General features: G+C 42.0%; 2 protein-coding genes across 2 annotated transcripts; both read right to left on the bottom strand.

Annotated features, from left to right (window-relative positions):
• Positions 1 to 1,303: 1,303 nt before the first annotated feature.
• LOC133003876 (extracellular calcium-sensing receptor-like) lies at positions 1,304 to 5,090 on the bottom strand. The gene is made up of 6 exons (XM_061073700.1): positions 4,897 to 5,090; positions 4,241 to 4,538; positions 3,332 to 4,117; positions 3,002 to 3,229; positions 2,784 to 2,907; positions 1,304 to 2,211 (listed from the first exon to the last, which is right to left on the bottom strand). The coding sequence occupies exons 1-6, from the start codon at positions 4,983 to 4,985 to the stop codon at positions 1,304 to 1,306; spliced, it is 2,433 nt and encodes an 810-aa protein (XP_060929683.1). The 5' UTR covers positions 4,986 to 5,090.
• Positions 5,091 to 11,143: 6,053 nt separating this feature from the next.
• LOC133003829 (extracellular calcium-sensing receptor-like) lies at positions 11,144 to 14,935 on the bottom strand. The gene is made up of 6 exons (XM_061073647.1): positions 14,742 to 14,935; positions 14,091 to 14,388; positions 13,172 to 13,957; positions 12,842 to 13,069; positions 12,626 to 12,749; positions 11,144 to 12,051 (listed from the first exon to the last, which is right to left on the bottom strand). Exons 1-6 carry the CDS (start codon positions 14,828 to 14,830, stop codon positions 11,144 to 11,146), a joined length of 2,433 nt encoding a protein of 810 aa, XP_060929630.1. The 5' UTR covers positions 14,831 to 14,935.
• Between the last annotated feature and the right edge of the window lie 3,390 nt (positions 14,936 to 18,325).

Genomic DNA, 18,325 nt, shown 5'->3' with positions numbered 1-18,325 from the left:
TCGGTGAAAGAAATGTTGCTGAATCTGTAAATTAGCCGCCCCTTCTTGCGTTGACTGCTTGGTGGCGTAGTTAGCATGCTTCGTAGCAAAGTGACGGCTGATGTTGTACTCCTTGAAAACTGCGACAGTTTCTCGGCACATCAGGCATACAGCCTTCGATTGGACTTCAGTGAAAACGTATTTTGTTGTCCACTCCGTGTTAAACACTTGGCACTCATTGTCCACTTTTCATTTCCTTGATCTGCTCATTTGATAGAAGGGCTCGCAGGGCAAAGCGAAAAAGTGACGGGAGATCATATGCCCTTTCGAGCCCTATACACCACACTCCCGGTCAAAATGCGCCATCTAATGGGGAAAAGGGGGCATTACAGGAGAAAGGTAACATTTTATTTCAGAATCAGTATGTATTTATTGCCAAGTAGGTTTACACCTAACTGGAATTTGCTTTGGTTGTTGAATTAATATAAAAACAAAAAAACACAACAACAACAAAAAAGTATTAATAATAATAATGATAATACTATTTGGACAAGTTCGGCAGGCAGGAGTCAAAATAAAGAACGGCCCGTGGGCCATTCTTTATTTTTGAAGTATATTTATGTGTGTTCCAGATATGAGCATTCACATATGTGCAACTCCCCCCCCCCCCATTTTTAAATAAACTTCGTTTTAATATTTTGTGATAAGTAATACAATTTACATTTGCATCGAACAGAATGATAAAGGTTACTGTATATAAAGTTGTTTAAAAATTACTTCTGAGAGGCTCCTTCTTATAACTGTATAATAGCTTCTTTATAACAAATATTCAGTCTCCATCAACAGAAGCATTTGGCGAAGTGTAACATACTTTAAACAAAATTGTATAAATGATATACAGTACGATATTGAATACAGAATAGAGTTGTTTATTTGACAGTTATTATGTAGAAACAATGATGGCATGAGAACATATTGCGACCACACTTTAGATTGTTGCTTTTGTTTGTTTGTGAGCAAGATTACCCTAAAACTACCCGATGGATTTATACGAAACTTGGTGAAATCATGCGGTATGGGTCAAGAAAGAACCCATTACATGTTAGTGTGGATACAGAGCAGGAGGACTTTTTTACTTTCTTAACATTGCCGGATGGGGTATTTTTCAACATTTTCACAGTTTCACCAGGGAACGATTTATGGATCTTGATAAAAAATAAATCATGCATATTAAGAAGACTGATATCTATGAGTTCTGCATAATGGATTTAATAGGACAATTGGGTCTTGTTGGAGTAAGGTGCTTTACTGTGTGCCATTCTATTTATTTTAGTTCCACCTTCCCCATAATATTCTTCTTTGTATTCTTCTCCGGTTTATATAAGATAATATAACATTTTGGAATAAAAATACAAATAAGGAGTCCAAAACTTGAGGCCAAAATAGCAAAGATTTCCACTGCTACACTGAACTTCCCAGGAGAGCTGACATAGGCTGGAATAAAAGTGATCCAGACTGTGCAGAATATCAACATGCTGAAGGTTATGAATTTGGCTTCGTTAAAGTTATCGGGTAATTTCCGCGCCAGGAAAGCAAGAATGAAACATAAAATGGCCAGAACCCCGATATACCCGAGTACGGCCCAGAATCCTACAGCTGAGCCCAGCGCGCACTCCAGGATGATTTTGTCCTTGAATTCTTCAAAGTTCTTGAATGGGAAAGGAGGAGAAATTGTCAACCATAAGATGCATATAATAACCTGTATGAGAGTGAACCCTAGGACACTGAGCCTCTGCTGTGCAGGACCAAACCATTTCATCACATTTCTGCCTGGAAGTCTCGCCCTGAAGGCCATTAACACCACCATAGTTTTCCCGAGGACACAAGAGATGCAGAGGACGAAGGTGACGCCGAACGTAGTGTGCCGCAGCATGCAGGACCACTCGGAGGGCCGGCCGATGAAGCTCAGGGAGCACAGGAAGCACAGAGTCAGGGAGAAGAGCAGCAGGAAGCTCAGTTCGGAGTTGTTGGCCCTGACGATGGGAGTTTTCCTGTTTCTGAAAAAGATGAGTGCCACGACTGCGGTCATACATGTTCCAAACAGGGACGCCGTGGTGAGCAGCGCTCCCATAATTTCTTCATACGAAAGAAACTCTGCCTCTTTCTTCACACAGGCGTCTCTTCCCTCATTCGACCAGAATTCAGGATGGCATTGCACACAGGAGACAGAATCTGAAAAGTAATAAAGCAGGTGTGACTTACCGAGTAGATACGTTTATTTTCATTGTTCTTTTATTGTATCTACACTAAGTCCCTGACATTGGACACTTATAGCAACTGTCTTTTCACAAAATCATGATATTTACTGTTGTATAATGTTTTAGAATAAAAAGACATTCAGCTTGTGATTGCCACAGACCTCTTTTCAAGCATCTAACCAAAAGGAGATGCGCAGATATGCTAGATTATTCGTAGGTTTCAGGCTTATTACTGCACAAATCATATTGGTATAACTTTGTTAATTCACTTTTCACATGGGGTCTTCAAATTTGACTTGAAGCTATAACTGCATATAATATATTTAGGTGATGTATGACACTTTGCTTTGTTTGATATGTTTAATTCACAAATTTATTTTTCATTTATTTTTACTAGAGAAACTACACATTTTTTCCCCCAGGAAACCTTACCTGATTTCGACATTAGAATACAGATAAATGCCATTTGTTAGGATTGGACTGGACTCTGACAATTTTGATTTGTGGAACAGCAAAGTGAAAAAAAATATATATATATCACTAGACCTGCAACGTTGCTTATTTCTCCCTCTGCACATCTTATACAGTCAAAGCAGCAGACAGGTTTTCCCTTCTGGAGAACCTTCCTGGTTCCTGGGGGACAATTGTCACTGCAAACTGACACAGGCACCTGCGTGAAGAAAACAACTTTGAGGAAATACACGTGCATTCAGTTGTATTCATTTTGGTGCAACTACACAATTATACTGCAGGAATATACTGACCTGTTTTGAGTTCTGTGCCCAGATTAAAGACGTATAGTGCAGATTCAGCTGTTTGTCTGCAGGTAAAGACGCATCATAAAGACCGACTGTGACAAACTCCACAAAGCCGCTTTCTGCTCGCTGCCAGTTTATGATTTCATACTCTGCTGCTGGGTCACCATCTTCATTAAAGTAAACCTTGTCGCCTTCCTTTGTTTTGAACTGAATCCTTCTTATGCGCTGTAAAATCTGAAGAAGACAGATCATAGTTAATGGACATCCTCTATGTCTATCAAAGAGAGACTGCTTCTAAGAAACTGTTGAAGCATTATCTCTTGTGTAAGAACTCACCGTCAATGGATTGAGCTGCACTTTGTCGTTACATGTTTCATTACAGCCAAGAATGCTATGAAGTGCATGAGCCACGGCATAAACTCCTTTGTAGACATTGTTAAATATCGGCATGAGAGACATGTCAGTGAAGCTGTTGTGCACTTGGGTCAGATCTTCACCCCCAGTACATTCTCTCTGTTTCGCTGTGGAATGTTTGAACTTACAGCTGAATAAAGCCTCCCAGAACTCTGTAAACATTTCATTACCGGATGAATTGAGTGGCTTCACATTCAGTATAAACTCTCTCATGCCCCTGACATGTGCTTTGGGGATGGACAGGCCTATGGCCCCGTCCAGGATGTGTTGCCCATTCATTTCTGCAGTTTGAGAATCAAGGATCCAGCCCTCGCTGCCCACCCACTGGTAACCAGTCAGGTTGTGGTGGGACAGCTCATGTATCAGCACATCCATATCCAAGGCAGAGAGAAAAGCAATAATCACCCTAGAGGTGGAAGCCTTGATGACGTTGATTATCTTTAGTATTTTGTCGGGCGGGTCTGTTCTGAAGAAAGACACAGAGTACTCCAGACAGATGCCCAGCTGTCGGGCACTTTCTATGAACGTAGCCATGCCGCTATTTCCGTAATCGTCATTGGTTCTAATTGCTCCAACCCAGCTCCAACCAAAGTGCTTGACCAGCTGGGCCAGGGCTCTGCTCTGGTAGTAGTCACTGGGTATTGTTCTGAGGAAGGACGGGTACTTGGTTTTGTCACTTAGACAAGCGCAGGTAGCATAGTGGCTGATCTAAAAGAAGAAAGAAATTACCTCTAAAGATATATTAAAAAAAATCTATCCTAATTTACTCTAAGCAGCTAAAAAATGATAAAAAAAGATCACAAGCATTATACATTTAAGAAACGTACCCACCAGTGGGATATGAAATGGCCCGATCACGGTAGATATAGCCATGGAAGGAGAGGAGGAGGTTTCTCCCATGATGGCCTGCACCTGTGCAGGTTTGGTACACGGAGTTGCGGAGGGGGCAGATACAACATCGTTACCGTTAGCCAAGGCCAGAGCAGCCCTCACACTTCTGGCGATGGAGCCACAGGCATCGTACATTTTATATCCCAGAGAGATGCCAGGCAGTAAATTTGTGGTGTTATTTATCTCCTCGATGGCAAAAAGCATAGCCTGGGCATACTGGAACGCTCTGAAAGTCAAACTTAATGCAAACAGTTATGTTAAGATATGGTTACACTTTCCTGAATAAATTGCATGGACAACTTTACAGTTGCAGTTTTTTTCCTCAAACTTTGATTAAGAATTGTGTGAATATAACTTGCTGACTATAAGTTGAACAAACGCAATCCATTTTTGTTTCTGTTCATTTTTTTCAAGTTGGTCCAACAATTGTATTTTCTTGTAGCAGTTTAAATGAAAGCCTCTGATGGTATCAATGCACACACCATAATTTGAATTTTCTTACTAAGATCATATTCTTTTTTTAGCCTGTTTTCTATCTCTATTCATTTCCTCCAGTATATATTTTCCATATTATAGATTTCTACTGAATAATTTACCTGGTGCACTCCAGTGGCAATGGTTTGTGAGTGTAGGTTTCCTCTCTGTCTTTCCAGCTGCTGTGGAAAGAGAAGATTCCCCCCAACATTATGTTCCCATCCTTTGACAGTAGAGGGTTCTCAGGATCCCCCCTCGGCCTGCACTGCGGCTCCTCAGCCTGAGAGAAAGACGCCACCAGCAGCAGCTGTAAAAGTGCCCACCCTTGTTCTGGCCACCTCTGAATGGATGTCATTCTGCCTTAGAGAAATAAACCACTTGGTGACATCACATGTGCCACAGTTTAAATCAGACTCTTTGCACTGGTATTTATACATTTTTTATACCCGAACAGTGATGATTCATTGCTCTGGACTTGTGAGGTGGGGCAAGAGGAGGGAGGTGCCAAAAGACGAGAAGAGCTTAGCCCAGGGATTGGCAAACTTTTTGACTCGCGGGCCACAATGGGTTCTAAAATTTGAAAGAAAGGCCGGGCCAGGAACAGATGGATGGAGTGGTTGTGAGAACTAATATAAATGACATGTAAAAATCACTACATGTAAGGATTTGGCCTTTAACAGGTAGCAAAGCATTTATTTGCAAGCAATTCAACAAATTTCACGAACATGAACAATACAAAAACATGTGGTAACGTGACTGTTCGATATTATGAAAACATCTGAGGTCTGCGCCCCAACCAATTACCTCCCTTGAACTTCTTTATTATCTACATTAACAGGTTAGAGCAGCCACGCAGGCTGTTTGTAGGAGATTTGGCTCCAAGGTCGCTGCATCTACACATCATCACTTTCAGTTTCAGTGGGAACAGTGTTGTTGATCTCCCATTTTTGCCAGTGCATCCAGGTCTGGAGTTATTTTGGTTGTGGCAATTCTCAGGATAGATCTGAGGTGCTGATCCCTTAACTTTTATCTGTGACGGGCTTTGTTGGCGTTCATGACGCTTGTTGTGCAATAGGAGTAGACTTGACGTTGGCTAATTATTAATAATCATGAAATATGATTATTAAAATAAAAATTATCTATCAAAAATAATTAAATTATTAATTGAAGATGATCAGTAATCAAATAACAATAAAACCACTAATGAGAAAATAGGAATTATCAATTAGAAAATACAAGCTATCAATTAACAATGATAAGGTTATCAACCAAGAATAATGAAAATAATTAGTCAAAAACAATAAAATTATCAATTTAAGAATAATACTATCTATATTAATAATTGAGAAAGGGGGGCACCACCCTGGTTTCCCAGGGACCAACGATGTCAAGCTATAATTATCAGTCTCATAATGATAAATGTCAAATTAATAATGTCAATATTTTAATATTAACGATTACTTAATAAACAGTGAAGGCTTCTAAGTTCGAGCACAGGCAATCATAATCCAGCTGCAATCACACACTTATGCACAAATAATCACAGACTACAGATACTTTAATTACAAAAGTATTTATTAAAAAGGGGAAATAAAGTTATAATGTTATTCAATGATTTATCATTTTAACAAGCTCCAATATTTCAAAGATAAACACAGCAGCAGCACTTATCACAATTCAGAAAATACATGTAAAACCTGCAGTCTACCTATGTATGTCTGTCTCTGTGTGTCTGTGTCAAAGTGTCTCTCTGTGTATGTGTGTCTATGTGTGTGTATGTGAAATAAAATTAGTGTTATTTAATGATTTATCATTTTAACAAACTCCCATATTTCAAAGATAACAACAGCAGCTTATCACAATTTAGAACACGCATGTAACCTCTGGTCCATCTATGTGTCTCTGTGTGTGTGTATCTGTCTGTGTCTGTGTGTGTGTGTGTGTGTGTGTGTGTGTGTGTGTGTGTGTGTGTGTGTGTGTGTGTGTGTGTGTGTGTGTGTGAGTGTGTGTGTGTGTGTGCGAGAGAGAGAGAAAAAGAAGGGGCGTGGCGATGACGTGTAGTGACATCACATCTAAGATGGAGGCCGATCATGATTCGTGGAATCAAGGCCTAAAAACTCTCAAAATGGCGGATTGACTACAAAACAAGATGGCGGAGCCGTTATGAATTTAGAGCCAGGATGGGAGGAGAGAGAGAGCGGAGGCGTGGCAATAATAGACTCAAAATGGTGGGTTAACTTGCGTTATTCAAGATGGAGTCTATGTTAATGACACCATGTGGCCGGAGCGCACACTGGTGGTCGTCACATGAATTACACAAAGGAAATTTTAGACAAAGAGAATTCTTATCTCTGCTTGGCTTTGGGGGCCGAATGGTTTCCAGATGTGTTCAGCCTCTCTAAGCATAGATTTAACTATGTGACATGACCTGTATTATAAATACAGGTCAGAAGTGTGTATAGGTCGGTTTAGAAGGAGAGAGAGAGAGAGAGAGAGAAAACATGTAAGGAGAGTTCAAAGAAGCTCTTAAAAACACGCCAGAGATAGATTAACAGTGATTCACCCCTCAGCCCCAAGCGGACGTTGTGGGCCGAGGTTCTGATCGGTGAAATCACTGCAGACTCACACAGACGTTAACAGTGCGGGCGGAGGCACTTCTCGCGGCCCTATTTACTGCAACACAAAACATTGCGATCAAACCGGAAACCGGAAGTAGCGGCTCGGAGTAGTGGCCGGCTAAAACAATGGAACACGGAAGTTCCATCAACAAAATACACTCAAGTATTAAATCAACACGCTACATATTAAAACTAACATCTGCCCAGACAACATAAGCCTCTTACTGTGACCGTGATTTCGTGGGTTGCATGCGCATTGGCGCGAATCCCCGGAGGTTCAGTGAATCGCTTGAAGTCTCTCAGGCGGGCTTTCGTGAGCACCGCAGCTGGGCCGGAGCCGATCCGTCGTGCTCCGTGGCGAGATGAGGTTTCGTCTTCTTCTGCAGCAGCGGAGATCGTGGTCACTCACAGGAACGTGCGGTTGTTTGTAGCCGTTGTAGATCGTGTGGAGAAAGAATAAAGTAAAGTCCGTGTGGAAAAGGAAACAGTCTGAGATCGTCCAGCGAGCAATTTCCTGTTTGATCTTTCCAAGGTAAAACAGGAAAAGTCCTTTCCAAAATAAAACGTCAACTAAGGTAAAAGAAGAAATGAATGAAATTAATTGAAATGAATAAAGCAAACGTCTTATCGCCTCCATTAGCTTACTGGGTCGACTATGAAGACCCCCGGGGGGGGGTCTAGTGGCGACGTCAGCATCGGAGGAAAGAGAAAGAGCAGTTAAGAGAAAAGCAGTTCCCTCCTTACGTTTGCTGGAACCTCTGGACAGACCCGAAAGGGCCTGATGGGAACGTCAGCATCGGAGGAAAAGAGAGAAAGGTTTCTGTGAGCTCAGCCTATTTAAGTCATGTTCTAGGTGACTCCCCCCTGGGAGGAGGGGTCAGGGGTCAGTGTGGCCCTCCAGCCAATTGAGTTGTCAGGATTTAGCCCCCAGGGGCGGGCTTACAGTGGGGACCCAGGAAGTGACCTGCTGCCACATGGTGATAAGGGGCCCCATGCTGGATTTTTAAATGTAAGGGGTTACCCGAGCCTGGCCTAAGGTTTTACGACTCTTTGTTCTATGTCAGATCACTGGGCCTTGCCCAACACGCTGAATGTCTGCTCACACACATAATTTGAGCCAAACAAAGTCAGTATCTTCTGTGCAGTCCTCCGGAGGTTTGGAAACGTGGCTCTGTTAAGTGAAGCATAAAAGTCATTCAGTATAACAGAGTTGAACTTCTCCTTTAGGACGGAGTCAGACTGAAGATCTATCAGTTCCAACTGCAGCTCCTGTGGTGCTGTTTCAGGGTCCTGTGACAGGGGACAGGACACCAGCTGAAGTGACTGTTCAATGTTTTCGAAATCAGAACCTACGGCAGAACTCTGCATGCAGGTCTTCAAGTGATTTTCTGTATTTTTCTGCGTTTCCCGGTGCCTCTTCCTGCATGGCAAGTGTGGGGAAATGAGCGAAAGATTTGTTCGCAATTTGTCTGGAGAACAAAGTGATCTTGGAGTTGAAGGCTTTCACATGTTTGTACATGTCGTGAACAAACTGATCTTTCCCCTGCAGTTTCACATTCAGCTCATTCATGTGTGAAAATATGTCCACAGCAAGTCACAAAGCCAGTTCTTGTCGCTTAGCTCAGGGAATTTTTCAGATTTCCCCATCAACTCCAAAAACATGATGATGTCCTCTTTCAGCTCCCAGACTTGTTGCAACACTTTCCCCAACCTTAACCAGCGGACACTAGAGTGGTAAAGCAAGTCCTGATGATCTGCATCAGTTTCCTCCAGGAACGTAATAAACTGACGGTTCTGAAGTCCCCTTGCTCGTATAAAGTTTACAAGTTTTTCGACTGGATTCACGACATGATTAAGCTGCATTACAGACTTAGACAGGGATTCCTGATGGATGATGGAAAATAAGATCCTGGTCAGGGTTTTCCTCTTTCACTTTATCCTGGATTATTTTCAGCAGCCCAACATTTTTTCCAATTACATTTTGTGATCCATCCGTTGTGACATTGACAGGTTTACTCCAAGGTAGCTTCATTCTTTCGATGACAGCAGACACCTGGTTATAAAAGTCCTCTCCCCGCGTTGTTCCTTTCAGGGACTCCATAGTCAAACACTCCTCTGCAATCGCAAAACTTTCATCAATGCCTCGGATAAAAATCAGGAGCTGAGCAGTGTCTTTTACGTCCGTACTTTCATCGAGTGCTAGTGAATATAACTCAAAGGAATCAGACTTTTAATTGGCTGGCTATATTTTCATCAATCAGTTCCACACCGTGAGTCACAGTCCTGCGTGATGAACGGACTTTTTCAAATTTGCTTTTGATCTCCGGACACAAGATGTCTGCTGTCTGTACCATGCATTATTTTACTAACTTGCCTTCGGAGGAAGGCTTGCTAGCCTTTGCTATTTTGAATGCCACCAAAAAACTTGCCTTGGTAGTTGACTCTTGAATTGCAGTTTGTCGGTGAAAGAAATGTTGCTGAGTCTGTAAATTAGTCGCCCGTTCTTGCGTTGACTGCTTGCTAGCGTAGTTAGCATGCTTCGTAGCAAAGTGACGGCTGATGTTGTACTCCTTGAAAACTGCGACAGTTTCTCTGCATATCAGGCATACAGCCTTCGATTGGACTTCAGTGAAAAAATATTTTGTTGTCCACTCCGTGTTAAACACTCGGCACTCATTGTCCAATTTTCATTTCCTTGATCCGCTCATTTGATAGAAGGGCTCGCAGGGCAAAGCGAAAAAGTGACGGGAGATCATATGCCCTTCGAGCCGATACACCATACTCCCGGTCAAAGTGCGTCATCTAATGGGGAAATTGGGGCATTACAGGAGAAAGGTAAAATTTAATTTCAGAATCAGTATGTTTTTATTGCCAAGTAGGTTTACACCTCCCTAGAATTTGCTCTGATTGTTGAATTAATATAAAAACATAAAAACAAAACAACAATAAAAAAATAATTATTATTAATAATAATAATAATAATATTTTGACAAGTTCGGCGTGCCGGATTAAAAATAAATTGTTGGCCGTACTTTATTTTTAAAGTTTATTCATGTGTGTTTCAGATAAGAAAATTCACATATGTGCAACTTCCCCCCCATTTTTAAAAAAGTTTGTTTTAATATTTTGTGATAAGTAATACAATTTACATTTGCATCAAACAGAATGATAAAGGTTACTGTATATAGAGTTAATTAAAAATTACTTCTGAGATGCTCCTTCTTATAACTGTATACTAGCTTCTTTATAACAAATATTCAGTCTCCATCAACAGAAGCATTTGGCGAAGTGTAACATACTTTAAACAAAACCGTATGAATGATATACAGTACGATATTGAATACAGAATAGAGTTGTTTATTTGGCAGTTATTATGTAGAAACAATGATGGCATGAGAACATATTGCGACACACTTTAGATTGTTGCTTTTGTTTGTTTGTGAGCAAGATTACCCTAAAACTACCCGATGGATTTATACGAAACTTGGTGAAATCATGCGGTATGGGTCAAGAAAGAACCCATTACATGTTAGTGTGGATACAGAGCAGGAGGACTTTTTTACTTTCTTAACATTGCCGGATGGGGTATTTTTCAACATTTTCACAGTTTCACCAGGGAACGATTTATGGATCTTGATAAAAAATAAATCATGCATATTAAGAAGACTGATATCTATGAGTTCTGCATAATGGATTTAATAGGACAATTGGGTCTTGTTGGAGTAAGGTGCTTTACTGTGTGCCATTCTATTTATTTTAGTTCCACCTTCCCCATAATATTCTTCTTTGTATTCTTCTCCGGTTTATATAAGATAATATAACATTTTGGAATAAAAATACAAATAAGGAGTCCAAAACTTGAGGCCAAAATAGCAAAGATTTCCACTGCTACACTGAACTTCCCAGGAGAGCTGACATAGGCTGGAATAAAAGTGATCCATACTGCGCAGAATATCAACATGCTGAAGGTGATGAATTTGGCTTCGTTAAAGTTATCGGGTAATTTCCGCGCTAGAAAAGCAAGAATGAAACATAAAATGGCCAGAATCCCGATATACCCGAGTACGGCCCAGAATCCTACAGCTGAGCCCAGCGCGCACTCCAAGAGAATTTTGTCCTTGAATTCTTTAAAGTTCTTGAATGGGAAAGGAGGAGAAATTGTCAACCATAAGATGCATATAATAACCTGTATGAGAGTGAACCCTAGAACACTGAGCCTCTGCTGTGCAGGACCAAACCATTTCATCACATTTCTGCCTGGAAGTCTCGCCCTGAAGGCCATTAACACCACCATAGTTTTCCCGAGGACACAAGAGATGCAGAGGACGAAGGTGATGCCGAACGCAGTGTGCCGCAGCATGCAGGACCACTCGGAGGGCCGGCCGATGAAGCTCAGGGAGCACAGGAAGCACAGAGTCAGGGAGAAGAGCAGCAGGAAGCTCAGTTCGGAGTTGTTGGCCCTGACGATGGGAGTTTTCCTGTTTCTGAAAAAGATGAGTGCCACGACTGCGGTCATACATATTCCAAACAGGGACGCCGCGGTGAGCAGCGCTCCCATAATTTCTTTATACGAAAGAAACTCTGCCTCTTTCTTCACACAGGCGTCTCTTCCCTCATTTGACCAGAATTCGGGATGGCACCGCACACAGGAGACAGAATCTGAAAAATATTAAAGCAGGTGTGACTTGCCGAGTAGATTAGTTTAATTTCATTGTTGTTTTATTGCATCTACACTAAGTCCCTGACATTGGCCACTTATAGCAACTATCTTTTCAATAAATCATGATATTTACTGTTCTATTTTATGTTTTAGAATAAAAAGACATTCATCCTGTGATTGCCATAGACCTCATTTCAGGCATCTAACCAAAAGGAGATGCGCAGATATAATAGATTATTCGCAGGCTTAAGGCTCATCACTGCATAATTCATATTGGTATAACTTTGTTAATTCACTTTTCACATGGGGTCTTCAAATTTGACTTGAAGCTATAACTGCATATAATATATTTAGGTGATTTATGACACTTTGCTTTGTTTGATATGTTTAATTCACAAATCATTTTGTCATTTATTTGTAATAGAGAAACTACAAATTTTTCCCCCCAGGAAACCTTACCTGATTTGGACATTAGAAAACAGATATATGCCATTTGTTAGGATTGGACTGGACTCTCAAAACTTTGATTTGTGGAACAGCAAAGTGAAAAAAAAAATATATATATCACTAGACCTGCAACGTTGCTTATTTCTCCCTCTGCACATCTTATACAGTCAAAGCAGCAGACAGGTTTTCCTTTCTGGAGAACCTTCCTGGTTCCTGGGAGACAATTCTCACTGCAAACTGACACAGGCACCTGCATGAAGAAAAAACTTTGAGGAAATACACGTGTCTTCTGTCTATTCATTTTGGTGCAACTACACAATTATACTGCAGGTATATACTGACTTGTTTTGAGTTCTGTGCCCAGATTAAAGACGTATTGTGCAGATTCAGCTGTTTGTCTGCAGGTAAAGACGCATCATAAAGACCGACTGTGACAAACTCCACAAAGCCGCTTTCTGCTCGCTGCCAGTTTATGATTTCATACTCTGCTGCTGGGTCACCATCTTCATTAAAGTAAACCTTGTCTCCTTCCTTTGTTTTGAACTGAATCCTTCCTATGCGATGTAAAATCTGAAGAAGACAGATCATAGTTAATGGACATCCTCTATGTCTATCACAGAGAGACTGCTTATAAGAAACTGTGGAAGCGTTATCTCTTGTGTAAGAACTCACCGTCAATAGATTGAGCTCAACTTTGTCATTACATGTTTCATTACAGCCAAGAATGCTATGAAGTGCATGAGCCACAGCATAAACTCCTTTGTAGACATTGTTAAATATCGGCATGAGAGACATGTCAGTGAAGCTGTTGTGGACTTGGGTCAGATCTTCACCCCCAGTACATTCTCTCTGGTTCACTGTGGACTGTTTGAACTTACAGCTGAATAAAGCCTCCCAAAACTCTGTAAACATTTCATTACCGGATGAATTGAGCGGCTTCACATTCAGTATGAACTCTCTCATGCCCCTGACATGTGCTTTGGGGATGGACAGGCCTATGGCCCCGTCCAGGATGTGATGCCCAGCCATTTCTGCAATTTGAGAATCAGAGATCCAGCCCTCGCTGCCCACCCACTGGTAACCAGTCAGGTTGTGGTGGGACAGCTCATGTATCAGCACATCCATATCCAAGTGAGGGAGAAAAGCAATAATCACCTTAGAGGTGGAAGCCTTGATGATGTTGATTATCTTTAGTATTTTGTCGGGGGGGTCTGTTCTGAAAAAAGACACAGAGTACTCCAGACAGATGCCCAGCTGTTGGGCACTTTCTGTGAACGTAGCCATGCCGCTATTTCCGTAATCATCATTGGTTCTAATGGCTCCAACCCAGCTCCAACCAAAGTTCTTGACCAGCTGGGCCAGGGCTCTGCTCTGATAGTAGTCACTGGGTATTGTTCTGAGGAAGGACGGGTACTTGGTTTTGTCACTGAGACAAGCGCAGGTTGCGAAATGGCTGATCTAAAAGAAGAAATAAATGAAATCTAAAGATAAAGATGTAAAATACAAAACAAATCATCTCTTATTTTATTCTAAGCAGTTGAAACATGTTTACAAATGTCACAAGTATTATACATTTATGAAACGTACCCACCAGTGGGATATGAAATGGCCCGATCACGGTAGCTATAGCAATGGACAGAGAGGAGGAGGTTTCTCCCATGATGGCCTGTACCTGTGCAGGTTTGGTACACGGCGTTGCGGAGGGGGCAGATACAACATCGTTACCGTTAGCCAAGGCCAGAGCAGCCCTCACACTTCTGGCGATGGAGCCACAGGTATCGTAAAGTTTATATCCCAGAGAGATGCCAGGCAGTAAATTTGTGATGTTATTAATCTCCTCGATGGCAAAAAGCATAGCCTGGGCAAACTGGAACCCTCTGAAATTCAAACTTAATGCAAACAGTTATAGATATGGTAACACTTTCCAGAATAAAATGCATGGACAACTTCACAGTTGGAGTTTTTTCCTCAAACTCTAATTAGGAATTGTGTGAATATCACTTGCTGACTATAGGTTGAACTAACTCAATTCATTTTGGTTTCTGCTCATTTATTTCAAGTTGGTCCAACAATTGTATTTTTTCGTAGCAGTTTCAATGAAAGCCTCTGATGGTATCAATGCACAGAAAACATAATTTGAATTTTCTTAGTTTGATCATATTTGTTTCAGTCTGTTTTCTATCTCTATTCATTGCTTCCAGTAGATATTTTCCATATCACAGATTTCTACTGAATATTTTACCTGGTGCACTCCAGTGGCAGTGGTTTGTGAGTGTAGGTTTCCTCTCTGTCTTTCCAGCTGCTGTGGAAAGAGAAGATTCCCCCCAACATGATGTCCCCATCCTGAGACAGTAGAGGGTTCTCAGGATCCCCCCTCGGCCTGCACTGTGCCTCCTCAGCCTGAGAGAAAGACGCCACCAGCAGCAGCTGTAAAAGTGCCCACCCTTGTTCTGGCCACCTCTGAATGGACGTCATTCTGTCTTAGAGAAAAAAACCACTTGGTGGCGTCACATGTGCCACAGTTTAAATCAGAGGCTTTGCACTGGTATTTATACATTTTTTATACCCGAATAGTGATGACTCATTGCTTTGGACCTGCAAGGTGGGGCAAGAGGAGGGAGGTGCCAAAAGACAAGAAGAGCTTAGCCCAGAGGTGGGCAAACTTTTTGACTCGCGGGCACAGGTGTCAAAAGTATTCACATTCATTACTCAAGTAGAAGTATAGATACTAGGGTTTAAAAATACTTTTGTAGAAGTTGAAGTATCAACTCAAGCTTTTTACTTAAGTAAAAGTGTAAAAGTACTGGTTTCAAAACTACTTAAAGTATAAAAGTAAAAGTAATGTAAGGGGACATTTTTTTCCACTAAGGACAAACTCTTAAGCCGCATCTCAGGGGCCTATAGTGCACTACCCCACCTCCTCCAAAAAAAACAGTTTTCTAAAGGCCATTATGACTATATTGTTATAGTAAAATGTTATCTTGAAAAATGTGGGATGCACTACTGTGTCTCCTGGGAACCCCAGGTACGCATCCAACTGCTGGGTCGTTTCAAGAGGGCCTGTCTTCTTCAAGGAGGAAAAGAACTCCTCTTCCTCTGATGATTGAGCAATAACAGGTCTGTGATGCCCTTAGATGTCCGGGGCTGCACGCGCGCCACACTGACTGGATCAGCGTGTGTCTACCCTTCGCCAAGAGGCGCGGGTAACCCGCTGAACCCCACTCGTGATAGGGATGTGGGATTGCAATTGTTTCCCATGAACGAGGAATTCCCAGTAAGCGCGGGTCATATTTATTATCATTTATTTATTTTTAAAATTGATAAATGATAATAAATTAATTAAAAATGGATGGCGGGCCGCAGTTGGCCAGCGGGCCGTAGTTTGGACACCCCTGATCGAGAGGAAGTACAGGTCGTAACAAGGTTTCCGTAGGTGAACCTGCGGAAGGATCATTACCGGTACAGCCTGATTCGAATCTGGTCGAGCAAGGCACCCAAACCCCCCCACAGGTGCTCAGGGTCTTGCGCTGCGCCCCAGGGCCAGCGTGTCTCCCGAGGCCGGGGTGTGTGTGGGATGGCACGCGAGTGCTCCCCCCCCCTTCTCTTTTTCTGTCTCCTCCACTCCTCTGAGCTCTGTCCACGACCGTGCGGTGCCTCCTTCTCTTCTGAACCACACCTCCGTGCGCCTTTGCCGGCCTGCCCCGATGGCCGACGGACCCGACAGCGAGGCGCGTCAGCGGAGGCGTGGGGGGTGGCGCACGTCGCACGCAGCTCTGGCTTTGCTCTCCTTTTTCGGAACCCTCTGGTGCGGTTGTGTGCCAAAATTAAATCGGGTAACAAGGCTATTTTTAAAATGTAAGGAGTAGAAAGTACAGATACTTGCGTGAAAATGTAAGGAGTAGAAGTAAAAAGTCATCTGAAAAATAAATACTCCAGTAACGTATAGATACCCAAAATTTCTACTTAAGTGAGGTAACAAAGTATTTGTACTTCGTTACTTGACACCTCTGCTTGCGGGCCACAATGGGTTCTAAAATTTGACAGAGTTCCGGGCCAGGAACAGATGGATGGAGTGTTTGTGAGAACTTATATAAAAGACATGTAAAAATCATTACATGAAAGGATTTGGCCTTTAACAGGTAGCAAAGCATTTATCTGCAAGACAATTTAACAAATTTCACGAACATGAACAATACAAAAACATGTCGCTCCAAGGTCACTGCAGCAACACATCATCACTCTCAGTTTCAGTGGGAACAGTAATGTTGATCTCCCATTTTTGCCAGTGCATCCAGGTCTGGAGTTATTTTGGTTGTGGCAATTCTCAGGATAGATCTGAGTTGCTGATTCCTTAACTTTGATCTGTGACGGGCTTTGTTGGCGTTCATGACGCTGAATGTCTGCTCACACACATAATTTGAGCCAAACGAAGTCAGCATCTTCTGTGCAGTCCTCCGGAGGTTTGGAAACGTGGCTCTGTTAAGTGAAGCATAAAAGTCATTCAGTTTAACAGAGTTGAACTTCTCCTTTAGGACGGAGTAAGACTGAAGATCTATCAGTTCCAACTGCAGCTCCTGTGGTGCTGTTTCAGGGTCCTGTGACAGGGGACAGGACACCAGCTGAAGTGACTGTTCAATGTTTTTCGAAATCAGAACCTATGGCAGAATTCTGCATGCAGGTCTTCAAGTGATTTGCTGTATTTTTTGGTGTTTCGCGGTACCTGTCCCTGCATGGCAAGTGTGGGGAATGAGCGAAAGATTTGTTTGCAATTTGTCTGGAGAACAAAGTGAGCTTTGATTTGAAGGCTTTCACATGTTTTTACATGTCGTGAACAAACTGATCTTTCCCCTGCAGTTTCACATTCAGCTCATTCATGTGTGAAAATATGTCCACAGCAAACGCAAAGTCACAAAGCCAGTTCTTGTCGCTTAGCTCAGGGAATTTTTCAGATTTCCCCATCAACTCCAAAAATATGATGATGTCCTCTTTCAGCTCCAACACTCGTTGCAACACTTTCCCTGAACTTAACCAGCGGACACAAGAGTGGTACAGCAAGTCCTGATTATCTGCATCAGTTTCCTCCAGGAACGTAATAAACTGACGGTTCTGAAGTCCCCTTGCTCTTATAAAGTTTACAAGTTTTTCGACTGGATTCACAACATGATTAAGCTGCGATACAGACTTACACAGGGATTCCTGATGGATGATAGAAAATAAAATCCTGGTCAGGGTTTTCCTCTTTCACTATATCCTGAATTCTTTTCAGCAGACCAACATTTTTTCCAGTTACATTTTGTGATCCGTCCGTTGTGACATTGACAGTTTTATTCCAAGGTAGCTTCATTCTTTTGATGACAGCAGACACCTGGTTATACAAGTCCTCTCCCCACGTTGTTCCTTTCAGGGACTCCATGGACAAACACTCCTCTGCTATCGCAAAACTGTCGTCAATGCCTCGGATAAAAATGAGGAGCTGAGCAGTGTCTTTTACGTCCGTACTTTTATCCAGTGCTAGTGAATATAACTCAAAGGAATCAGACTTTTTTTTTAATTGGCTGGCTATATTTTCATCAATCAGTTCCACACGGTGAGTCACAGTCCTGCGTGATGAACGGACTTTTTTAAATTTGCTTTTGATCTCCGGACACAAGATGTCTGCTGTCTGTACCATGCATTATTTTACTAACTTGCCTTCTGAGAAAGGCTTGCTAGCCTTTGCAATTTCGAATGCCACCAAAAAACTTGCCTTGGTAGTTGACTCTTGAATCGCAGTTTGTCGGTGAAAGAAATGTTGATGAGTCTGTAAATTAGTCGCCCATTCTTGCG

The sequence above is a fragment of the Limanda limanda genome, chromosome 6, assembly GCF_963576545.1.
Source record: "Limanda limanda chromosome 6, fLimLim1.1, whole genome shotgun sequence".
Taxonomy (NCBI): domain Eukaryota; kingdom Metazoa; phylum Chordata; class Actinopteri; order Pleuronectiformes; family Pleuronectidae; genus Limanda; species Limanda limanda.
Note: the sequence above shows the minus strand (reverse complement) of the source record. Positions and strands in the feature narration are given on the sequence as shown.